The sequence below is a fragment of the Oryctolagus cuniculus genome, chromosome 21 (assembly GCF_964237555.1).
Source record: "Oryctolagus cuniculus chromosome 21, mOryCun1.1, whole genome shotgun sequence".
Taxonomy (NCBI): Eukaryota; Metazoa; Chordata; class Mammalia; order Lagomorpha; family Leporidae; genus Oryctolagus; species Oryctolagus cuniculus.
The window spans coordinates 12,512,784-12,531,770 of NC_091452.1; the positions used below are offsets into that span (position 1 = coordinate 12,512,784).

General features: G+C 38.9%; 1 protein-coding gene across 5 annotated transcripts in view; it reads right to left on the reverse strand.

Annotated features, from left to right (window-relative positions):
* The window catches only part of MED13L (mediator complex subunit 13L), a 322,472-nt gene that overhangs the window by 52,512 nt on the left and 250,973 nt on the right, over nt 1–18,987 (reverse strand). For all 5 annotated transcript variants that reach the window (XR_007911907.2, XM_051826600.2, XM_051826599.2 and 2 more), the window contains 5 exons: nt 13,171–13,316; nt 9,539–9,733; nt 8,960–9,148; nt 4,957–5,122; nt 2,399–2,503 (listed from right to left, as the gene is read on the reverse strand). Coding sequence is in view for 4 of the 5 variants with exons in the window: in XM_051826600.2 (XP_051682560.1) it covers nt 2,399–2,503; nt 4,957–5,122; nt 8,960–9,148; nt 9,539–9,733; nt 13,171–13,316 (801 nt within the window). In the remaining variant the exon portion in view is untranslated. The remainder of the gene's footprint in view (nt 1–2,398; nt 2,504–4,956; nt 5,123–8,959; nt 9,149–9,538; nt 9,734–13,170; nt 13,317–18,987) is intronic.

The window sequence follows — 18,987 nt, forward strand, 5'->3', positions numbered from 1 at the left end:
AATACAGCTAACGGTGTGCTTTAAGCCCCAAGGGCACAGCACCACAGAAACATGTGGACGTTTCCTTGGAAAATCTCCCAATCATATCTTCTAAGGGTGCTCATTTGAAAATCCAGACTCCAGAAATCTTTTACATAAAACTTTCTGATTTGGATTTGCTCAAAGACCAATTTAATATGGTAGACTCTTCAAAGTAAAGACTTTCTGCAAAGTGGATAATCTTACCAACCAAGTCAGATGTTTCACTGATATTTAATGACAGCTATATAGCCAAATGGTTACAGCAGAAATGTGGCTGATTACTGAGCAGGAGAGAACCTGTTGGGAGTAGACAGCAGGAAGAAACCAGAGCAAGGCCAAACACTGCAAAAAACACATGGTAGGAAAAAGAGGAGGGAGGCTGGACGAGAATAGGTATTTCAGAGGAAGTCAACATAAGATACAACGACAGGTTAGATCTAAAGAACGAGCAAAAATCAACATATGATGGTTTCTAGGCTGAGAAGAAAAATTGTAGTAGGACTACAATAATGTACTTGGTTTGCAGGGAAAAAAAAACATGTCAGTATGAAGGCTATTTTTTAAGGATAGCCCCTAAAATATAAGACTACAGCATATGTGAGAAGTCAGGTGTAGAGCTAAAATCTGAAAGTCAACAGAATGATGACCTGGTACACAAATACCTATTTAAAACACACACACACACACACACACACACACACACCAGCCTTGAGGGCCGCAGACGTTATGGTGGAGGGAGTCAAGCCATTACATGGGATCACTGGTTCAAATCTTAGTTACACCAACTTCTGATTCAGCTTCCTGCTAATGTGCTGGGGAGGCAGCAGATGATGACCCAAGTACTTGGATTCATGCAAACTGTGTGGGAGACCCAGATGGAGTTTCTGGTTCCCGGGTTGACCTGGCCTACCCTCAGGGCATTTGCAGAGTGAACCAGTGTATGGAAGATTCTCTCTGCCTATCAAATAAATAAATCTTAAAAAACAAAAACAAACAAAAACACAGGGACTTGCAGATCTGTCATTTGGTCATATCAGGATGCCTGGGTTCAAGTTTTGACTTCACTTCCGATTCCAGGTTCATACTAGCAAAAACACCTTTGGAGACAGCAGGTGACTCAAGCACTTGGTTACCTGTCACCCACGTGGGAGCTCTAGACTGAGATTTAGTTCCTGGCTTCATCCTAACCCAGTCCCAGCTGTTGTGAGCATTTGAGGAATGAACTGACAGAAAATCTTCTGTCTCTGTCTCTCTATTCAAATAAATATAAACAAGCAAATACGTAAATGACTTGGAGATATAAACTTGGAGGTGTAAGAATTCATAAAGATTGTGTAGTATCAAATTTAAAAAGAGCTGGTGCTGTGGTGTAGTGGGTAAAGCTGTCACCTATGACACTGGCATCCCATATGGGTTTCAGTTTGAATCCCAACTGCTGTACTTCTGATCCAGCTCCCTGCTAATGTGCCTAGGAAAGCAGTAGCGCATGGCCCAAGTACCTGGCCCCTGCACCCACGTGGGAGACCCAGAACACCTGGCTTTGGATTGGCCCAGCTTCAGCAGTTGTGGACATCTTGGGAGTGAACAAGCAGATGGTTCTCTTTAACTTTGCCTTTCAAATAAATAAATATTTTTAAAAGTTTTTGAAAATATATACTGCAGGAACGGAGCTAAATTGTCCAGCAAGCAAAAAATCACCACCAAGTACTCTTAACAGTCAACTGAGCTGGGAGTAAGACCTATGATCCATTCAAAAAATTTGGGAATACTAATGAAAATCAAGAGATTCTCTATTACCATCAAGAACAGTCTAGGGCATTTCCACAAGTAATGTAGAAATTTTCTACATAAAACAATCTGGAGCCCTATCAGGACATCTAAATGAATGAGCAACTAGGGTATCATGACTCCAACAATTAGCTTTTACCAAGTGTTGCCAAATATCTTCCTCAGTCATCAGAAAACACTAACAACAAAAATAAAACAATCTATAGAAGATCTATTTAATTCAAATTCTATTAACCTAAGACAACTTGTTTTCAATATGTATCTCTACTTTAAAATTAGGAGGAATTAAATAAAGTCATGTATTCTAGAGCTCGAGACTGAATGTCTTGTCAAACCCAAGCCTTTAGTTTTGAAGTAGCTAACTGGAAAAATCTGTGGGGTCAGTTTGATAACAGGGCCAGCTATCTAATAAACTCTGAAAATGAAATTCCATCATCTGCATATAAGAATGGTCCTTTTCTTCTCTATTGGAGGAAGAGGAAGATTTAAAACAAAAGATAGAGAGAAGTCTGTGAGGCTAGGTGAGGAGCCAACAAGACATGCCGTCACTCCAGTTGACTACTGTTTTGCTTTGTTCAATACCACCCACCTGGAACAAGAACAGCTAACTCTTTGGGTTGGATCCACAAAATCCCAAGTAGCAGGACTGTTAGCAGGCTCTTCTTCAAGAGTTGGAGTTGACATTTGGTTCCTCCTAAGAAGGTTAAAAATTCCACTTATATATCTATATATACATGAAACAACATATTCCAGAGTTGATTATATTTTAAATACTAATGATATCCCATTGATACATAGTTTAGAGCAACCAAAGGGGGAAAAAAACGCTACTTGTTCCACACCCAAGAAGCAGGATTCAAAATATTTCTATTTAAATTTGATACACATAGGTGGTAAACACAACAATTAAACAATGTCTGGCATTACTGTTGCTTTAAAAAACAGTCACCTAAGGGTAAATATTTCATATAGCAGTTAAGACTCTGCTTAGACTGCACACATCCCATATGAGAGTACTCGGGTTTGAGTCTCACCTCCGTTCCTGATTCCAGCTTCCTACTAATGTGCACCTTGGAAGGCAGCAGTGATGGCTCAAGTAGTTGGGTCCCTGATACCCAAATGGAGACCCAGACTAAATTCCCAGTTCCTGGCTTCCACCTAATCCAGCCATAGCTACGGTAGGAATCTGGGGAGTGGACCCACTATTGGAAATCTATGTCTTTGTTTCTTTCTCTGCCTTCCAAATAAATAAATAAATAAATAAAACTAAAGTGACAAAAATCATGGAGAAATAATTTATTTTAATACCTTTCCACAGCAACTATAAGTTATATACCATCTGAAAGACTGTTTAAAATATTCTTATAACCAATGTAATATTTACTTTCATTTAAGGGCAGTACTCCACCACTTTTAATGTGAACCAAAAGGTAAAACACAAAATTACTTCCTATATATCAATACTAACCAGTAACATAAAGTAGATCTCTATTACCACATCATGAAAATAGGAATGCAGGGCAATATTTTTATTAGACTGCCGACTTTGGTAGCTGACAATCCAAAGTGTTTTAATGGTGGCTCTAAGGCATTCTCTTGATCTCCACCCTCTCCTGCCTTCCTGAGTGTCTCCTTGCCCTGCTCTGTGCTACTGATAGAGGGGCTATGGTCTCCTGGAATTCGTGGAGGAGCAGGGTTGCTGGGGACATAAGCTAAGATGACAAATGCAAGGGGAAGAAAAAAAATTAACTTGGAAATTAGGCATTGCAGATAGAAGTAAAATATCGATACCAATTATTCTATAGGGAAAGAATCATTTTTAAGTAACTAGTGGTGCCTTTTAATTCTAGAATGTGACATGCTTTCTCACAGCAATTATTTTAAATTTCATATGCTATATCTTCAGTGACCTATTCTAGGATCAAATTCATTGGGCACTAAATGTTTAATATTAATTTGTTAAAACCTGGGTCTGGATATAAAACTTTGAATAGTAGTCACTTAAGAAAATTTAATTGACTTCTAAGTGATTGGAGTTATTAGCAGTTATTGACAAGAATGTCCATATTGGTTCTGTTCCAGAGAATCAGGACTCATTTCTCTATTTGCCATCAGTCACGAAAGTGGACATCTCATTCAAATTAAAACAAACATGAAACCCTGATTATGTTTATATAAACCTGACAAATGAACAAGCACTTGTTGACTATTGTTTGTCATTATCATTTAGGCAATTAAAATATCACTAGCAGTTTTTTCTTAGAATCAATTCTCACTTTATTGCAAAAAATATATTAAGGAAGGCAGGCAAAAAAAAACAACAACAGAGGAACGGGAAGACAAAGAAGAAAAGCTGGGTTGCGGCAGAAGAGAGCAGTTCTGTACTGTAACTGAACTGTAGTTCCCCCAAGTCAACACGCGGGAGCACAGCAGCTAGCAGACATAGCACTATGCGTCCTCAGTTCAGTCACACACAGACCACTGGAACCCAAGGCCAGTAAATGACAGTGACTGGCACAGACAGTCGTTCCCCTCTGTGACTGGGGAGCACTCATGGAGAGGAATCCAAAAGAAAAATCCTACCCACCAACAACGTCCTGAAACTCTGGGTTAACCTCTGAGCCATCCATGCCAAAAAACATTGGATTGGGGCTGGCGCTGTGGCACAGCGGGTTAACGCCCTGGCCTGAAGCGCTGGCATTCCATATGGGCACCGGTTCTAGTCCCGGCTGCTCCACTTCTGATCCAGCTCTCTGCTATGGCCAGGGAAAGCAGTAGAAGATGGCCCAAGTCCCTGGGCCCCTGCACCCACGTGGGAGACCCGGAAGAAGCTCCTGGCTCCTGGCTTTGGATCAGCACAGCTTCAGCATTGCGACCAATTGGGGAGTGGACCAACGGATGGAAGACTCGCTCTCACTCTCTCTCTCTCTCTCTGTGTAACTCTGACTTTCAAATAAATAAATAAATCTTAAAAAAAAATGTTGAATCAACACCATGCTATCTTTAGATGACTAGGAACTTAAAGGCAAAACACCAATCTGATGACCTCTCAGGTTGGTCATGTCAAGTGCAGTGTGACTGACCTCTTCAAGCAGCATTCAGACTGGTTACTAAAGCAAGGATCCAGACACAACTCAGAAAACGTACTTGGACTGGGTTCTGTTGAGGATGCATTCCTTCCAGACTCGGTGGACCATATGACTGTGGAGTTTTGGAGGAATCTTCCCCGATCTCTTTGGACTGTGCATAGTTATCATCCCCCCGTCTTGGGAACCTAGGTGACTGGCAGCACCCTGCATACCTCCACTCTCACCTGAGAAAGAATGACAATATGGAATGTTGGAATTTTCTGAAGAGAACTCCTAGTGCAGAATCTATTTTATTTAACACAAACATCCATTTCAGTTGTTGACACTCATATTCATGTAGTTTTGCCCCTCCCCCAGCAGTAAAACTATCCATAGCTAAGAGTAAATTTATGCCACAGTGGCTTTCCCCACCCCCGCCACCTCAGCACTTTATCTACTCTCCCTACAGCATTGAATCCAAACAATGCTCCCACATCAACAAGGGCACACACATATACAGGCATCCCTATTTCACACATCTTGGGTATGACATATAAGAAAATGTTTACACATCCCAATATTAAAGATGCAAATGTACACAGATTATTTTGAACTTTTAAAATCCCAATGCAATAAATAAATTTCAGGGCAGAATAAACAGCAGAGGGAGCTTTATGCTCATTTAGCTCAATGGCCGTGTCACAAGAGCATACAGTACCTGGGTAGGAGAAAGAACTAAATGGCACAAGGCTTTTAACAAGGCTAAATTTCAAATTTGTGTGTGGATCTGTTTGTCCTTATGCTTCACATTATTTATGAAAGCTTAGTACTAAACACATAGAAAGGCTGTCTTGATATTTTATACCAAAGGATTAAAACTTCACTGATTTCTAATAAGTCCATTTAGTTATTGCTGATGATTATAAATATCTTACTACTTATATCTCATGCAAGACAAATACTGTAATTTGCAATATTAAATTGATTCATTTTCATCTATGAGTTAATAAATATATTGCGGGTTTTATTTTCAATGGAACTATAATATAAAACATCTTGACTAGAACAATCAGTTTAAACACTCAGGAAAAATGGTTATACTTAACTGAAAAAGAAGGAAGCAACTTTCTAACACAAACTAAGTATCCTTGGTAGCGATGCAATGTAAAATAATTACATGAGCTGAACGGTTGGGCATATTTCTATTTTAAAAAAGAACAAAACCCAAATGCTTAATATTCTAAGGAATTAAAATGCGTTTGTTCCTCAGAAAAGCACTGTTATACTACAAATGAGAAAAATTAAAGGACACAAGAAATTAGGCCTATGATTGCTACCTTTTATTTTAAAAGCTTCCTGACTTAGCTTATGATGCAAAAGAATTCATTTCAATTTTACAGTTGGTTTTCAAATGCCTAATATAAAACTAGGGAAGTGACAAAACAAACAGAATAACAAAACTATTTCCCCAAAAACCACTCCACAAAGTAGCTAGAGATACTATATGCCCACAGCAGCAAAAAGGAGTAACTTATGACCAAAGTGGTAGAGTATGAGAAAGCAAGCCACAGAGATTTTTTTTTTTATTAAAGTTGGGCTAGAGCTTTTCAGTGGTACTTAATGACTAAATTAAAATGTGGTATCTTACATGTAACTAAGTCAGACTTGAACTCCAAGCTTTTAAAAGCATGTGGAATGTTGCTATCCCCGATTATTCCCATCTATCAAACAGAAGAGGCAAGAGGAAAAGTGATTTTATCAAAACCATTTGGCCCTCCCATGCTCCCTACTAACCTAGCAGTCTCTTGACAATTTTAGCAGGCAAAGTAACCCATTTGATCTTATATCTTAAAAAACAAGGTAATGTTTAATATTACTTAACTGCAAAACGACAAAGCTGACCAAGATTCTCTCTGATGCAGCATTAAGAGTCCTAAGCTGTAAGTCAATACCCTATAATGTGAAAACTTAAGAAAATTCATTTTTCTACAAAGATATAAACTACAAAGATAAACTTTTGTTTAGTTCTATTGGTTTATCTTAGGGAATAAGGCATCAACAGAGGATTCACTTATTTAAGTTTAGCAAAAACACTATACACTAAATAAGGAGGACAGAATTTCAAGATCTATAAATTCCCCATAGAATCCCACTACAAGCAAAATTTTTTTCTGAATTTTATGAAATTTAGAATTCTGAACTGATCAGGGGTCATATCTACACAAGAACTTTAATTTTCAGTTAAATACAAATTCAGTATGACTTAGACAAAACAAAAGAGACAAAAATTGGTAACAACTTAGTAATATTGTAGTATAACTTAAAAACCCAAATCTTGAGCTGGCATCATGGTGCACTGGGTTAAGCTGCTGCCTCCTGGCATTCCATGAGCATCGGTTTAAGTTCCTGCTGCTCCACTTCTGATCCAGCACCCTGCTAATGCTCCAGGGAAAGCATCGGAAGATGGCCTGAGTGCTGGGACCACTGCCACCCACATGGGAGAGCCAGATGGAGTTCCAGGTTCCTGGCTTCAGTCTGGTCCAGCCAAGCTGCTGCAGCCATTTGGGAAGTGAACCAACGGATGGAAATGGATTTCTCGCTCTCCTCTCCTCCACACAACCACCTCCCTGACCCATAATCTTGCTTTTCAAATGCACAAATAAATATATTTAAAAAAAAATCTTAATGCAAAATTAAAACTTTTCCAAATATTGATAATTATAGCCTTTATATTAAAATTACAACTATCATGGTTATTACAAAAGACTGTGAAGTTGATTTTTTCAGTTTAAAGTGGTTTTTATAAAATAGGTTGATGACAAATCCTTTCACAAGGGATGATCAAAATTCTCTGCTTTGTTATATTGGAGTTAGTTGCACCTTTTTTCACACAACCTCAGCAACTATATGACTCTTAAAAACAGAAATGTTTATTTCTATGTCTCCCACACAACAGCTGAATAATGCCTTCCAGATAATGTGTGCTGAACTTGGAGTTTTCATTACTGCTTTCAATTTTTTAAGCTATCATTTGCACATCACTTTACTGTTCACAGAGCACTTTGAGGCACACTGTAACCTAATGCATATCATAACTTTGCATACTGTTAACAAAAAAGGAAACTGAGGTGCTGAAAAAGTATGAGAATTAAACAAGTCATTCACCTTGTGAAAGATTTTAAAATTAGGTGTGTTTGATCACAAACTCTCTGCTCTTTCCCAGTATGCTCATTAACTCTAAACAAGACACTTATTAAATGCCCACTGTGTGCCAAGTACTATGCTAGAAACTCCGAAACACTGTCTTATCACCTTCTACGTGTGTCACGCTTGATAGTCTGTTAGAAGGCTGGCAGCAACTTGTTATTTACTTTAAGGTTTCTGCCAACACGATCCAGATTAAACGTCTATAAATAATCTCATTTCAGCTCAAGTACGATGAGTATTCTTTCCTAAATGACCAGATTTCCAATTAAAACGAGATCAACTCCAACAACAGAAAAGGTAAGTACAAATAAAGAAGGTACAAATTCTCCCAATTTAAGCAATTTCTGATTGAAGCCTGTTCAAACTGCTATAAATAATATTTATTATCACCACAGATAGATCACTGACAGGGCCAGGTATCTGTTGAGGGCTCCTAGGTGCTTGTCTGACTTGCTATCATAATAAGGAAAGAATTATCCAAGACCTGCTGCTAGCTAGCAGTGGTCATTTTGGAAAAGGTTTCAGCCAGTCTCTGATTTGGTGTTCTCTATTTAATTTTAAAAACCAGCAAACCAACAAACAAACCATTCTGGCTCCTGCCTCCCTGTGTGTAAATATGTACAAATCTATAAAGGGGCAAGCAGGCACGCAGAGCTTAAGAGAAACAGCTGAATCCTTCAATTAGATTAAAGACTACGATGGGTACATTTAAAACTCTGAAGTCCATAAACTGTTTAACCTTTTCCTTCTCCATTTTCTAAAATTCTCAAGTTACTCTACCACCCTCATCTCGTCTACTGGAAAATCTGTCCATGTTTTCTCACCAATTCCATGACAGGGTGACTAAATGATTCTCCAGAATGGATCACACTCACCGATGACAGCCTGTTCTGGAGAGGTGGGAGGGGTCAGAGGCAGGCCACAGTTACTTGGATCCTTCACACTGCCAAGCCCCTGCTGCCCAACTGTAACATGGCCTCCAGAACTACCAATACTCTGAGGAACTGGGATGTCATTCTGAGAGATCAAAACAAAAGCTGAAGGGTAGACCATCCGAACACCACCTGTAATGAAGAGGACAAGATGAGCTAAGCTTGAGAAACAGAGTTCACATGAGATTGCCAACTTTAATATCCCAGTAGACAGGGTAAGGTTCAATAGGAAAATAAGATGCTCAGGAAGTACTGCCAAAAGTGATACATTTCATTCTTTCCTAAGTTAATAGCTGTTTAAACATATGTTCCAACACAATGATAATAGCATTTGGAATACAGGGACCATTGGTTGCTTCAGGCAAGAAAACTACTCAGGAGATACCACTGTGTCAAGAGATTTTTTTTTTAAAACATGGGGAAATTATGGAAATTGTTCCGATGAATCTGAATGATTATCTTTTTAAATTAAGGAAGATGAGAAAGACAAAGAAGTTCTTCAGGCAAAATATTTTCTCTTACCAACAATTACTTCGACTGCCACAGGGAAATCATCATCATATCCCAGCTCCTCCTCTTCTTTCAATTCCTCCTTCTTTTTTAGCACCATCGGGTAGAAATACTGCCACTCCTCAATCAGCTTTCGGGTAGCTGGGTCTGACATCTTGTATGCATGGCCTGTCAGCGTGCCATTTAAGCCATAAGGACTTACCAGTACTACGGAGGGAAGGAGAAACATAAAGCCATACATTAGAGGAATAATTCTCACTTCATTGCAACACTACCTTTGTGGTAATTTTAAGTTAAAGCATAGAATCACCTAGCATACCTTTTTCTTTAGTTACTAACTCCTTTTCATGTTTAAAAGTTTCTTACTTTAATTTTCCAAAAGTTACTTATATGCCTCTCCAACACCAATTTTTGAAGGAAATAAAGGACAATATTATGCAATCAAACAGCTGTATCAATACATAATATATGACTATCTGTACTTAAGGCATTATAAACATCTGTTTGATAACCATGAACACGGTGTGAACACTGAATCCTTTGTAACAGAAGCAAACTATTCAACAGGTACACCTCAAAACCTGCTAGAACTTGAACACGCTTCCTGTGGTTCCTGAGACTTCCTAAGCACTTGCCGTAAACAAAATACCCAAGATAAGCTTCTCATAGCAGGAAAGTCTTCACGTGAAAACTTGAAGCATAACGCTTACTTAGAATCTCAGTTATGATTGCTTTAAAGGCTTGCTTTTAAAACAACTCTTAAATGAAATTTAATTCAAAAGTGCTTTTATTTTCTTTCCATATTTGACCTGTCATTTTCATTGAGTAGGATATAAAAATGTAGTTAGCACAGAATTGTGAATAACCCAGCCACTTCTTAGCCCCAGGGTAAATATCTCAATCTTCCAAATAATATTTTCTGGGGATAAAGGTCACTTTCGGTCTTAATTTTTCAAGAAAAAAATAGTACAGTACTTAAATGAGGAATCCTTTTCTATTGATATTAATTTTCTAAAGCAGCTGTTGGGGGTTGGGATGCCCATTTCTCACACTGGACTGTTTGATCTGAGTCCAGTTCCTCAGCTCCTGACCCAGTTTCCTGCTGATGCAAACCCTGGGCGGTAGGCAGTGATAGCCCAAGTACTTGGGTCCCTGTCCCTCGTGTGGGAGATGCAGACTGGGTCCCAGGCTGCTTACTTTGGCCTGGCCCAGTCTTGACTGTGGTGTGTAATTAGAGAGCGAACCAGGGGATGAAGATTTCTCTTCATCTGTCTGTGTCTCTGTGCTTTCCAAATAATAAGCAAATAAACTTTAAAAAAAACCTAGCTCATATGTCATATCAATCAAGAGAGGAACAGTTAGGCAAATATTTCTTGGGATCCTTTCTACTGTTTCTCAGTGATCCAAGAGAGAAAAAAAATACTGACTCCAACCAACATGGTTAATAAAAGGTTTCTTTTCTTTTTTTTTTTTTTTTGCATTAATACTTTCAGGAAACTCCCCATCAATTTGGATAATTCTGTGCACCGTAATTACACATATAGGCTTGCACCTACACTAAGTATCTACACCTTCCACACCAATCATGGGAAATAAGCAGGAGAGTGTCCCACAAAAGACTTCTGTGAGTGCAGGCATTAGTAACAAATCAGGAAAACTAAAAGGAGTGTTCTATAGAGATCTGACATTGCTCATATTATCTTTCCCACCTCTGAAGGTGAGGTCTCTTCTCATGACTAGTGAGTTCTTCTGTTATTGCCATAAATAAATGCTTTTATACGGAGTGATGAAGTCTGGGATAAAGTCAGATGGTCCTCAGCAGGACCTCATGCACAAAGTTAATCCTGACAGCCCATACCTGCACACAGTATAACTCTTTGTGTGGTTAATATGTAATTATGCTATTTTGAATTTTATAGCTCATACAAAAACGCATTTACAGAATGATAAAGCACATAGCTTAAGGTGTGTTGCAAGGGGGAGGATTCTAGATAATACTTAGAATATAGTTAAATGAGGATTCAATTTTGTTTTTCCTCAAAAATTAAAAAAGGCTTAGTTATCTTTAAGGCAAGAAACAGATGCTTTCTTCACGTTAAATCAGAATATCGAAACCAAAAACCAATCATGAATAAAATGGAGGCTAAACAGTCTTAAGAGGCTATTATAGCAGTTACGATATTTTAGTCAAGTCTGTTAAAGCATTTTGGGGGCCAGCATTGTGACATAACAGGTAAAGCTGCTGCCTCTGATATCGGCATCCCATATGGCCACCAGTTAAAGTCCCAGCTGCTCCATTTCCACTCCAGCTCCCTGCTAATGGCTTGGGAAAAGCAACGGAGGAGGGCCCAAATGTTTGGGCCCTTGCTACCAACATGGGAGACCCAGAAGAAGCTCCTGGCTCCTGCCTTCTGCCTGGCCCAGCACTGGCCCTTGTGGGAATGAACCAGCAGATGGAAGACCCCTCCCTGTCTCTCCCTCTCTCTTTGATTCTTTCAAAATAAAAAAACAGATCTTTACCATAACAACAAAAAAACACAAAAACCAGCAGCAGCCTTCACTAATCTCACACTGGATTAGATACTTAAAAAAAAAAAAAAAAAAAAAAAAAAAAAAAGAACTATTATTCATAGAAATTTCCAAATTCCAAAGACAAAAACAAACACTCAGAATTCCCAGTTAGATCAAAAGGATATAAAGTTATTCTGGTGGTAAAGAAGAGAATTAACAAAAATATGAATGTACTATGTAAAATAATAACCAAGTACCTAATATCAAAAAAGAAAATAATGAACTATATATAACTCTAGAAATTTGTTTGAAACTTTAAATACTAAGTTAAATAGTAATCTGTAAACCTTACATTCCTGAAATCTTGTTAATAAGCACAACAATGAAAACCTTTGTAAGAACTGTCAATTACTCACTGGGTTATACTCTTCAAATATTTATTGATCTTCTGTTCTGAAGGAAGTTCTCTTTTTAAATTATTTTATATTCTTTTTATTTGAAAGGCAGAGTTACCGGGGGTTGTGGGAGGAAGGGGAAAAGAGGGAGGGGGGGGGAGAGGGGGAGAGAGAGGGAGAGAGGGGGAGAGAGAGAGGGAGGGAGGGAGGGAGGGAGGGAGGGACAGAGACAGAGACAGATAGATATCCGTCTTCCATGCACTGGTTCACTCCCAAATGGCTGCACAGCTGGGGCTGGGCCAGAAGCCTCCTCCAGGTCTCCCATGTGAGTACAGCAGCCCAAGCACTTGGGCCATCTTCTGCTGCTTTCCCAAGCACATTAGCAAGGAGCTGGATCAGAAGTGCAGCAGCCTGGACTTGAAATGGCACCTGCATGGGATGCCAGCACTGCAAGTGGTGGCTTAACCCGCTATGCCACAGTTCCATGAAGGAAATTCCTTGAAGGAAATTCTCTAAATTTTATTCTTCCATACAATTTCACTAACACATTTTCATGATAAACTTCAGCAAAAAACTGGCAAGCTACTTAATTGTAAATTGTAGCCTTCCCTTTCTTCTTCAAAAACTTAACTTCAAAATGTACACTTGAGAAACTCATCCTGCAAAGCTTGCTGGGCAAGGAGCTACTCACTTGCAGGGCTGGGGAGGTGGCGAGCAGGGAAGTGACCATCTACTTACCTTGAAATGGTGCAGGTGAAGACTGAGCCATGTGTAGATGCTCCTCATTGATCAAGTAAATTGGCTGGTGTTGGGCAATCTCCACACTTGTGCATACATTACTTTCTCCATGAAGAAAGAATGTGAAAGCACAGGACAAATGCTCACTAAAAAAAGGGAAAAGAATGAGAGTCAACTTCAAAATTTTTTTTTTTTTTTAGGAAAGGAAACAGGAAGCACAGGTAAGATATAGTCCAGCTTTATCTACTATTCAACAAATCAGACCTCGAATCAACTGTGGACAAAACAAACTTCAAGTTGATGGTGGACAAATAATCTAACAATAACTTGTTGACAAATCTGAAAGATTAGATATGCTGCCTTCTAAATTTTTAAAAATTATAGTGCAGAATGCTTCCTATTATATGTGCATGAAATCTAACTCCTATGCCAACTGTAACTCCCAAGGATGGAGATAGAATCAAAACATTTTCTACCTTCTCATTGCCTCACATGACAAGCTTAAAACTCTGTGAAATCAAATAAATGAGGAAATATCCAAACGGCTTTTTAAAAAAGTTGTTTATGGACTAGATGGAAAGGCAAGTTCTGAGCTGGGTCTAAAATGGCTACTGATTCTAGGAACAATGACAAAACAGCTTTGTTTATGTTTCATATAACAATAACATCAAATTTAAAAGTTTACATTGCAATAAAGATAAAATTGTTGATCTAAAAATAGCAATTATGGGTACTGCTATATATAAACTCCCAATACACAAATGTTAAGGTAATATAAGTCCCTAAATGGGTGAATAATCTATTAAATTTAATTCTTACAATTTGCTTCTGATCACAAATTTCATTGAAGCATTCTACTTCTCCATTTTCCACACAATTAGCCAAAAATTGATAAAAATGAAGTGTTGTGGAGAAAACAACTTCAAAATTACAACAGGGGTACATTCTTCCAAGTTCTCCTCAATGCATGACATTATGGCCTGCACATATTATGACATACACATATTGGATTAATGGTGGATTGGCTGATTTTTCAGATGTAAGCTTCAGCTGAGGGGTTTGAGCTGATTCATCTACTCGTGCCCACTATCCCAACAATATTCAAAGAAATCTAGATGGAAACTGTAGGCATGAAATGTTTTCTGGTTCCCCACTGTACAGATGGACAAACAGAACTAACAACCATCCACCAAAGAGTAAGTGCAAAGAATGGCGTGAGACAACTAAAGCGACACTGAACAAAACATGTCCTCACACTCAGGAGCATATGTGCTAACAAAAGACTGATACGAAGACACAAAGATGAAGCCTTGCACAGAAACAGAAATTACAACAAAATGCCACAGGAAGGCAAAAGTGCAGGATTTCCTCCATCTGAAATATACAAATACTTCCTGAGGAAAGGAACAAAAGAGAACAGGGCTTCAGCACTAGAAAGAAGAGAATGTATGATAGGGATGAAGCAAGGAGCATGCGTGGTTAAGAACAGGATGAAGCTGAGCAATTCTTAACAAGAAGAATGGTGCAACATGAGCTGAAAGGAGTCTGAAAAAGAAGTCAGAGACCACTCCTTCAGATTAAAAAAAATTATGTGCAAAATAATAGGGGGCCAAATTAGTTTGGTTCAAAAAAGTCATCTGAATCTAAAGAACTGTTATGAAAATTTCAAACTGCTATTCACTAAATTTGAAGACTCCCCCCAAATGTGAGAGACATAAATGAAAAAGAACTGTATCAATGACCTGTTTTTATATTGAAAATTCTAAAAACAAAACATCTTTTTAAAAGCAACAAAGCAAAACAAATAGAACTTATGGTGGCAACATAACAAGCCACCAGTGACATGTAATTTTTGCCCAGTTCGGACCTCTCTGATCACAATGCCCTCACTCCTCACATGTGCTAGTGCAGATTTCTGGGTCCCCACAGGCTCTGATTTGGGAGGTCAAGGTAGGAATGAACTTGCATGTCTTTAAATGATTTTTTTAAAAGATGTATTTATTTATTTGAAAGGCAGAATTACAGAGAAAGAGGGCACATGAGAGAAATCTTCTATCTGCTGGTTCACTCCCCAAATGGCCACATTTTGGCTTGTGCCAGGCCTAAGCCAGGAGCCAGGAGCTTCATCCAGGTCTGCCACGTAGAGGCAGAGGCCCAAGCACTTGGGCCATCCTCCCCCTGCTTTCCCAGGCACATTAGCAGGGAGCTGGACTGGAAGTGGAATAGCTGGGGACTCCAGTATGGGATGCTGGCATGGCAGGCAGCAGCTTTACCAGCGGTGTCAAAAGGCTGGCCCCCATGAATTTGCATTTCTAAGAGGTTCTCAATTGTCGCTGTTGCTGTTCTTGGCCCAATAGCCATTCTTTCTGAAGCCCTGAATATGAAAGTACCTCAGTCCTTTCCCAGCTATTAAATTATTTTTTTCATAATCTCCTAAGGTTATGTGAAATAAGAAGTAGTCAGGGACAATAATACTGTCATCAAAGTAGAATTCCCCTTTGACCTAGCAACACCACTTCTAAGAATTTATTCCACAGATAAAACTACGGAGCAGTTACTGACCACACAGTTTATAATGAAGTCTGAAAACAGCAAAAATACTGATCAGGAGAAGGGCTATCAGTACACTATGGTGTATTGCTACAGTTCAGTATGTGCAGCCTGTGAAAAGGACATGACCACACCGATAAGGGAAAAAGTCCGAAAAAAACTACGAGGGTGAGCGTTTGGTACAGCCATTAAGCAACTGCTTGGGTTGCCCACACCCCTTATCAGAGTGCTTGGGGTCGAACCCCCACTCTGATGCCAATCCAGCTTTCTGCAAGTGCGTGCCCTGGAAGGCATCAGGTATGGCTCAAGTAATTAGGTCTCTGACAGACACCCATGTGGGAGGCCCTGCTTGAGTTTCTGTCTCCTGGCTGTGACCTGACCCAGCCCTGGCTGAATGGCCATTTAGGGAGTGAACCAGTGGTTGGGAGATCTCTCTCTGCCTTTCAAATAAATAAATAAATATCATGAGAAGAAAAAAGGTTAAACATAGCATGAATAATATACTCTCATTTTTATAAAATATATTGGAGAGAGAAAAATATATGAACATACAATTTGTTCACAATGGCATAACATTTTTCTGGAATGAAAAGACACTAAAACCCTAATAATATCAGTTCCTCTGGGGAATTAAGCAACATGAGGAGGACAGAAAGGGATAATTCTCAATATTCTTTCATTCACTTTGACTGTGGGGCCATCTGTGATTCAGAATGCAATGGAGACAAGATCTGAGGAAGCTCCTGTCTCCCAGCCTTGTGCAGCATGCTTGGTGGCCCAACTTGTGCACACACTAGGGGAACCTATGTTTTACCTCATCATATTTGGTTCTTAGTTGAAATCTGCTGAGATCATTATTGCTCCTGATTCTGTTGTCCACTATACTGGTTATTTGATCAGTAAACCATCAACATCATTTCCATGGCATTGCCAAAAATGACCAGAGACTGCACTAAGGATACTGTACAATATCATCTCATCATATAACTCCAAAGTGACAAATTCACCAGAGTATTGTCACCAATTTATTATTTCTTCCCTACAGAGGATAATCTTACAAGGTTATGGCAGGGGCTAGCACTGTGGCATAGCAGGTAAAACTACCACCTCAGTGCCAACATCCCATAATGGGCCCATATGGGTTGCTACACTTCTGATTCAGCTCTCTATCATGGCCTGGGAAAGCAGTGGAAGATGACCCAAGTGCTTGGGCCTCTGTATCCGCATGGGAAACCTGGAGGAAACTTCTGGCTCATGGCTTCAGATAGGCCCAGCTCTAGCCGTTGCAGCCATTTGGGGAGATCAGCAGATGGAAGATATCTCTCTCTCTCTCTCTCTCTCTCTCTCTCTCTCTCTCTCTGTCTCTCTCCGCCTCTGCCTCTCTGTAACTCTGCCTTTCAAATAAATAAATGAATCTTTAAAAAAAAAGTTATGGCAAATGTCTCAATAAAATAGATGCATAACTATCATCTTTCTCTAACCTAGAAACATGCCTAAAAGTCAAATTCAGGTGATTTCATACAAAATCCAACTTCTCTCTTTTTACAGATGAGAAAACAGAGACAAAAAAGTTCAATGACATTCTTAAAGGTACCCAGGGAATTAGTCTTGAAAGTCAACGTTCTTTCCACTAGCTCATATATAAATAGTGATTCTCATTTATGCCCCTATTAATTTATATACTTTCATAACTAAAAAGAGATCAGATTTGTGACTGAAATTCAAACAAGGGGTTCTACAAACATAATTAGAGCTATATTATGTTACAGTGCTACTTTAGAGTTAGGAGGCAAATCTATAATACAAGCTCTGCGTCTATTTTTGTTTCTTTTCATGCACCCCCATTTTCACCTTACCCTTTGAATCACTATCTATTTCATATTCTCATCATTTGAATATTAAGAGATTCTAGATACACTCAAGCTTGGCCTCTTTCTAATTTAAGGGGAAGGCATGACTGTGCTCAAATTTACACAACTCATTCAGAGCAAAGTTGGAGTTAAGAACCAGGTCCCTTTCTTAGTGTAGTGTTGATAGTACACCCAAGGCTTCCTACCTCAGATCAATGCTGCTTTCATCGTCATTCACTAACATTGTAACAGACTACGGAACTTAAAATAGAGCTGCATCAACCCTACCAGGTAACAAGATACTATCACAAAAAACACAGAACCAAAAACATTGCAAGTTCATTCAAACTAGAACTGGAACCTTATCCTTGTTCTCTAATGGCACTCCACTGAACAAAACTTTACTTTATTCCAGATGATTACTAAAAATGATCTTCAATTCCATTTATGCTCCCTCTACTCATGAGTCAGGTTTAATTCATTTAACCTCTCTCACCTAAAACATCTCTGCAGTCAACAACTTATCTCAGTCTTCCCTGGAGTTCCAGATATTCCCTTTCCTCTGGCACTCCCATATACATTTTCTCCCAATCCTGAATAACCTTTATTTCTCCTATTTGCACCAATAAAATTACACCCAGAGTTAAAATAAAAGGTCAAAATTATGCCACAATGAATCTTAACAAAAATTTGGTTGGCAAAGAAACTACTAAGTAAAACCTTAAAAAACACGTGTTAAACTTAAGTTCAACATTACGTGATGATAAACAGAGAAATTCAACAAGAAATTTAAACAATTGTGAACTTGTTTGCACACAAATGTTACACAATATAGCTTATAAATGTAAATATTGCGGCACAGTGGGTTAGCCCCAGTTCAATTGACAGCTGCTCCACTTCCAATCCAGCTCCCTGTGCCCAGGAAGGCAGTAGAGGATGGTCTAAGAGCTTAGGCTCCTGCCACCTACATGGGAGGCTGGAATGGAGTTTCAGGCTTCCAGCTCTGGCCTGCCCAGCCTAGTCATTGCAGCCATTTGGAGAGTGAAAAGATAGAAGAGAAATAAATACCTCTCTCTCTCTTCCTCCCTTTCTAGTTCTGCCTTTCAAATAAATAAATAAATCTTTAAAAAAAATTAGAATTGTAAGAAACCGACAAATTTAAAATTAATAAGGATGTTGGCACATTTAATAGAAAAACTGCTAAGAATACAAAAAGTAGGAATGACAAGTGTATATAAATTTGAGCATATATGTCAGCTTTCAACATAGAGACTCTATTCTCTTTCCAAGAGCACACCCAAGCTCTGCAGGAATGGAATGGGGAACAGGACATGGGTACCAAATTTCAGAGGACTCATGATGCACAGAAGACAGGCAAGTATTTTCTATCAACAGTGTAGTTTTTAGTTATAAATTT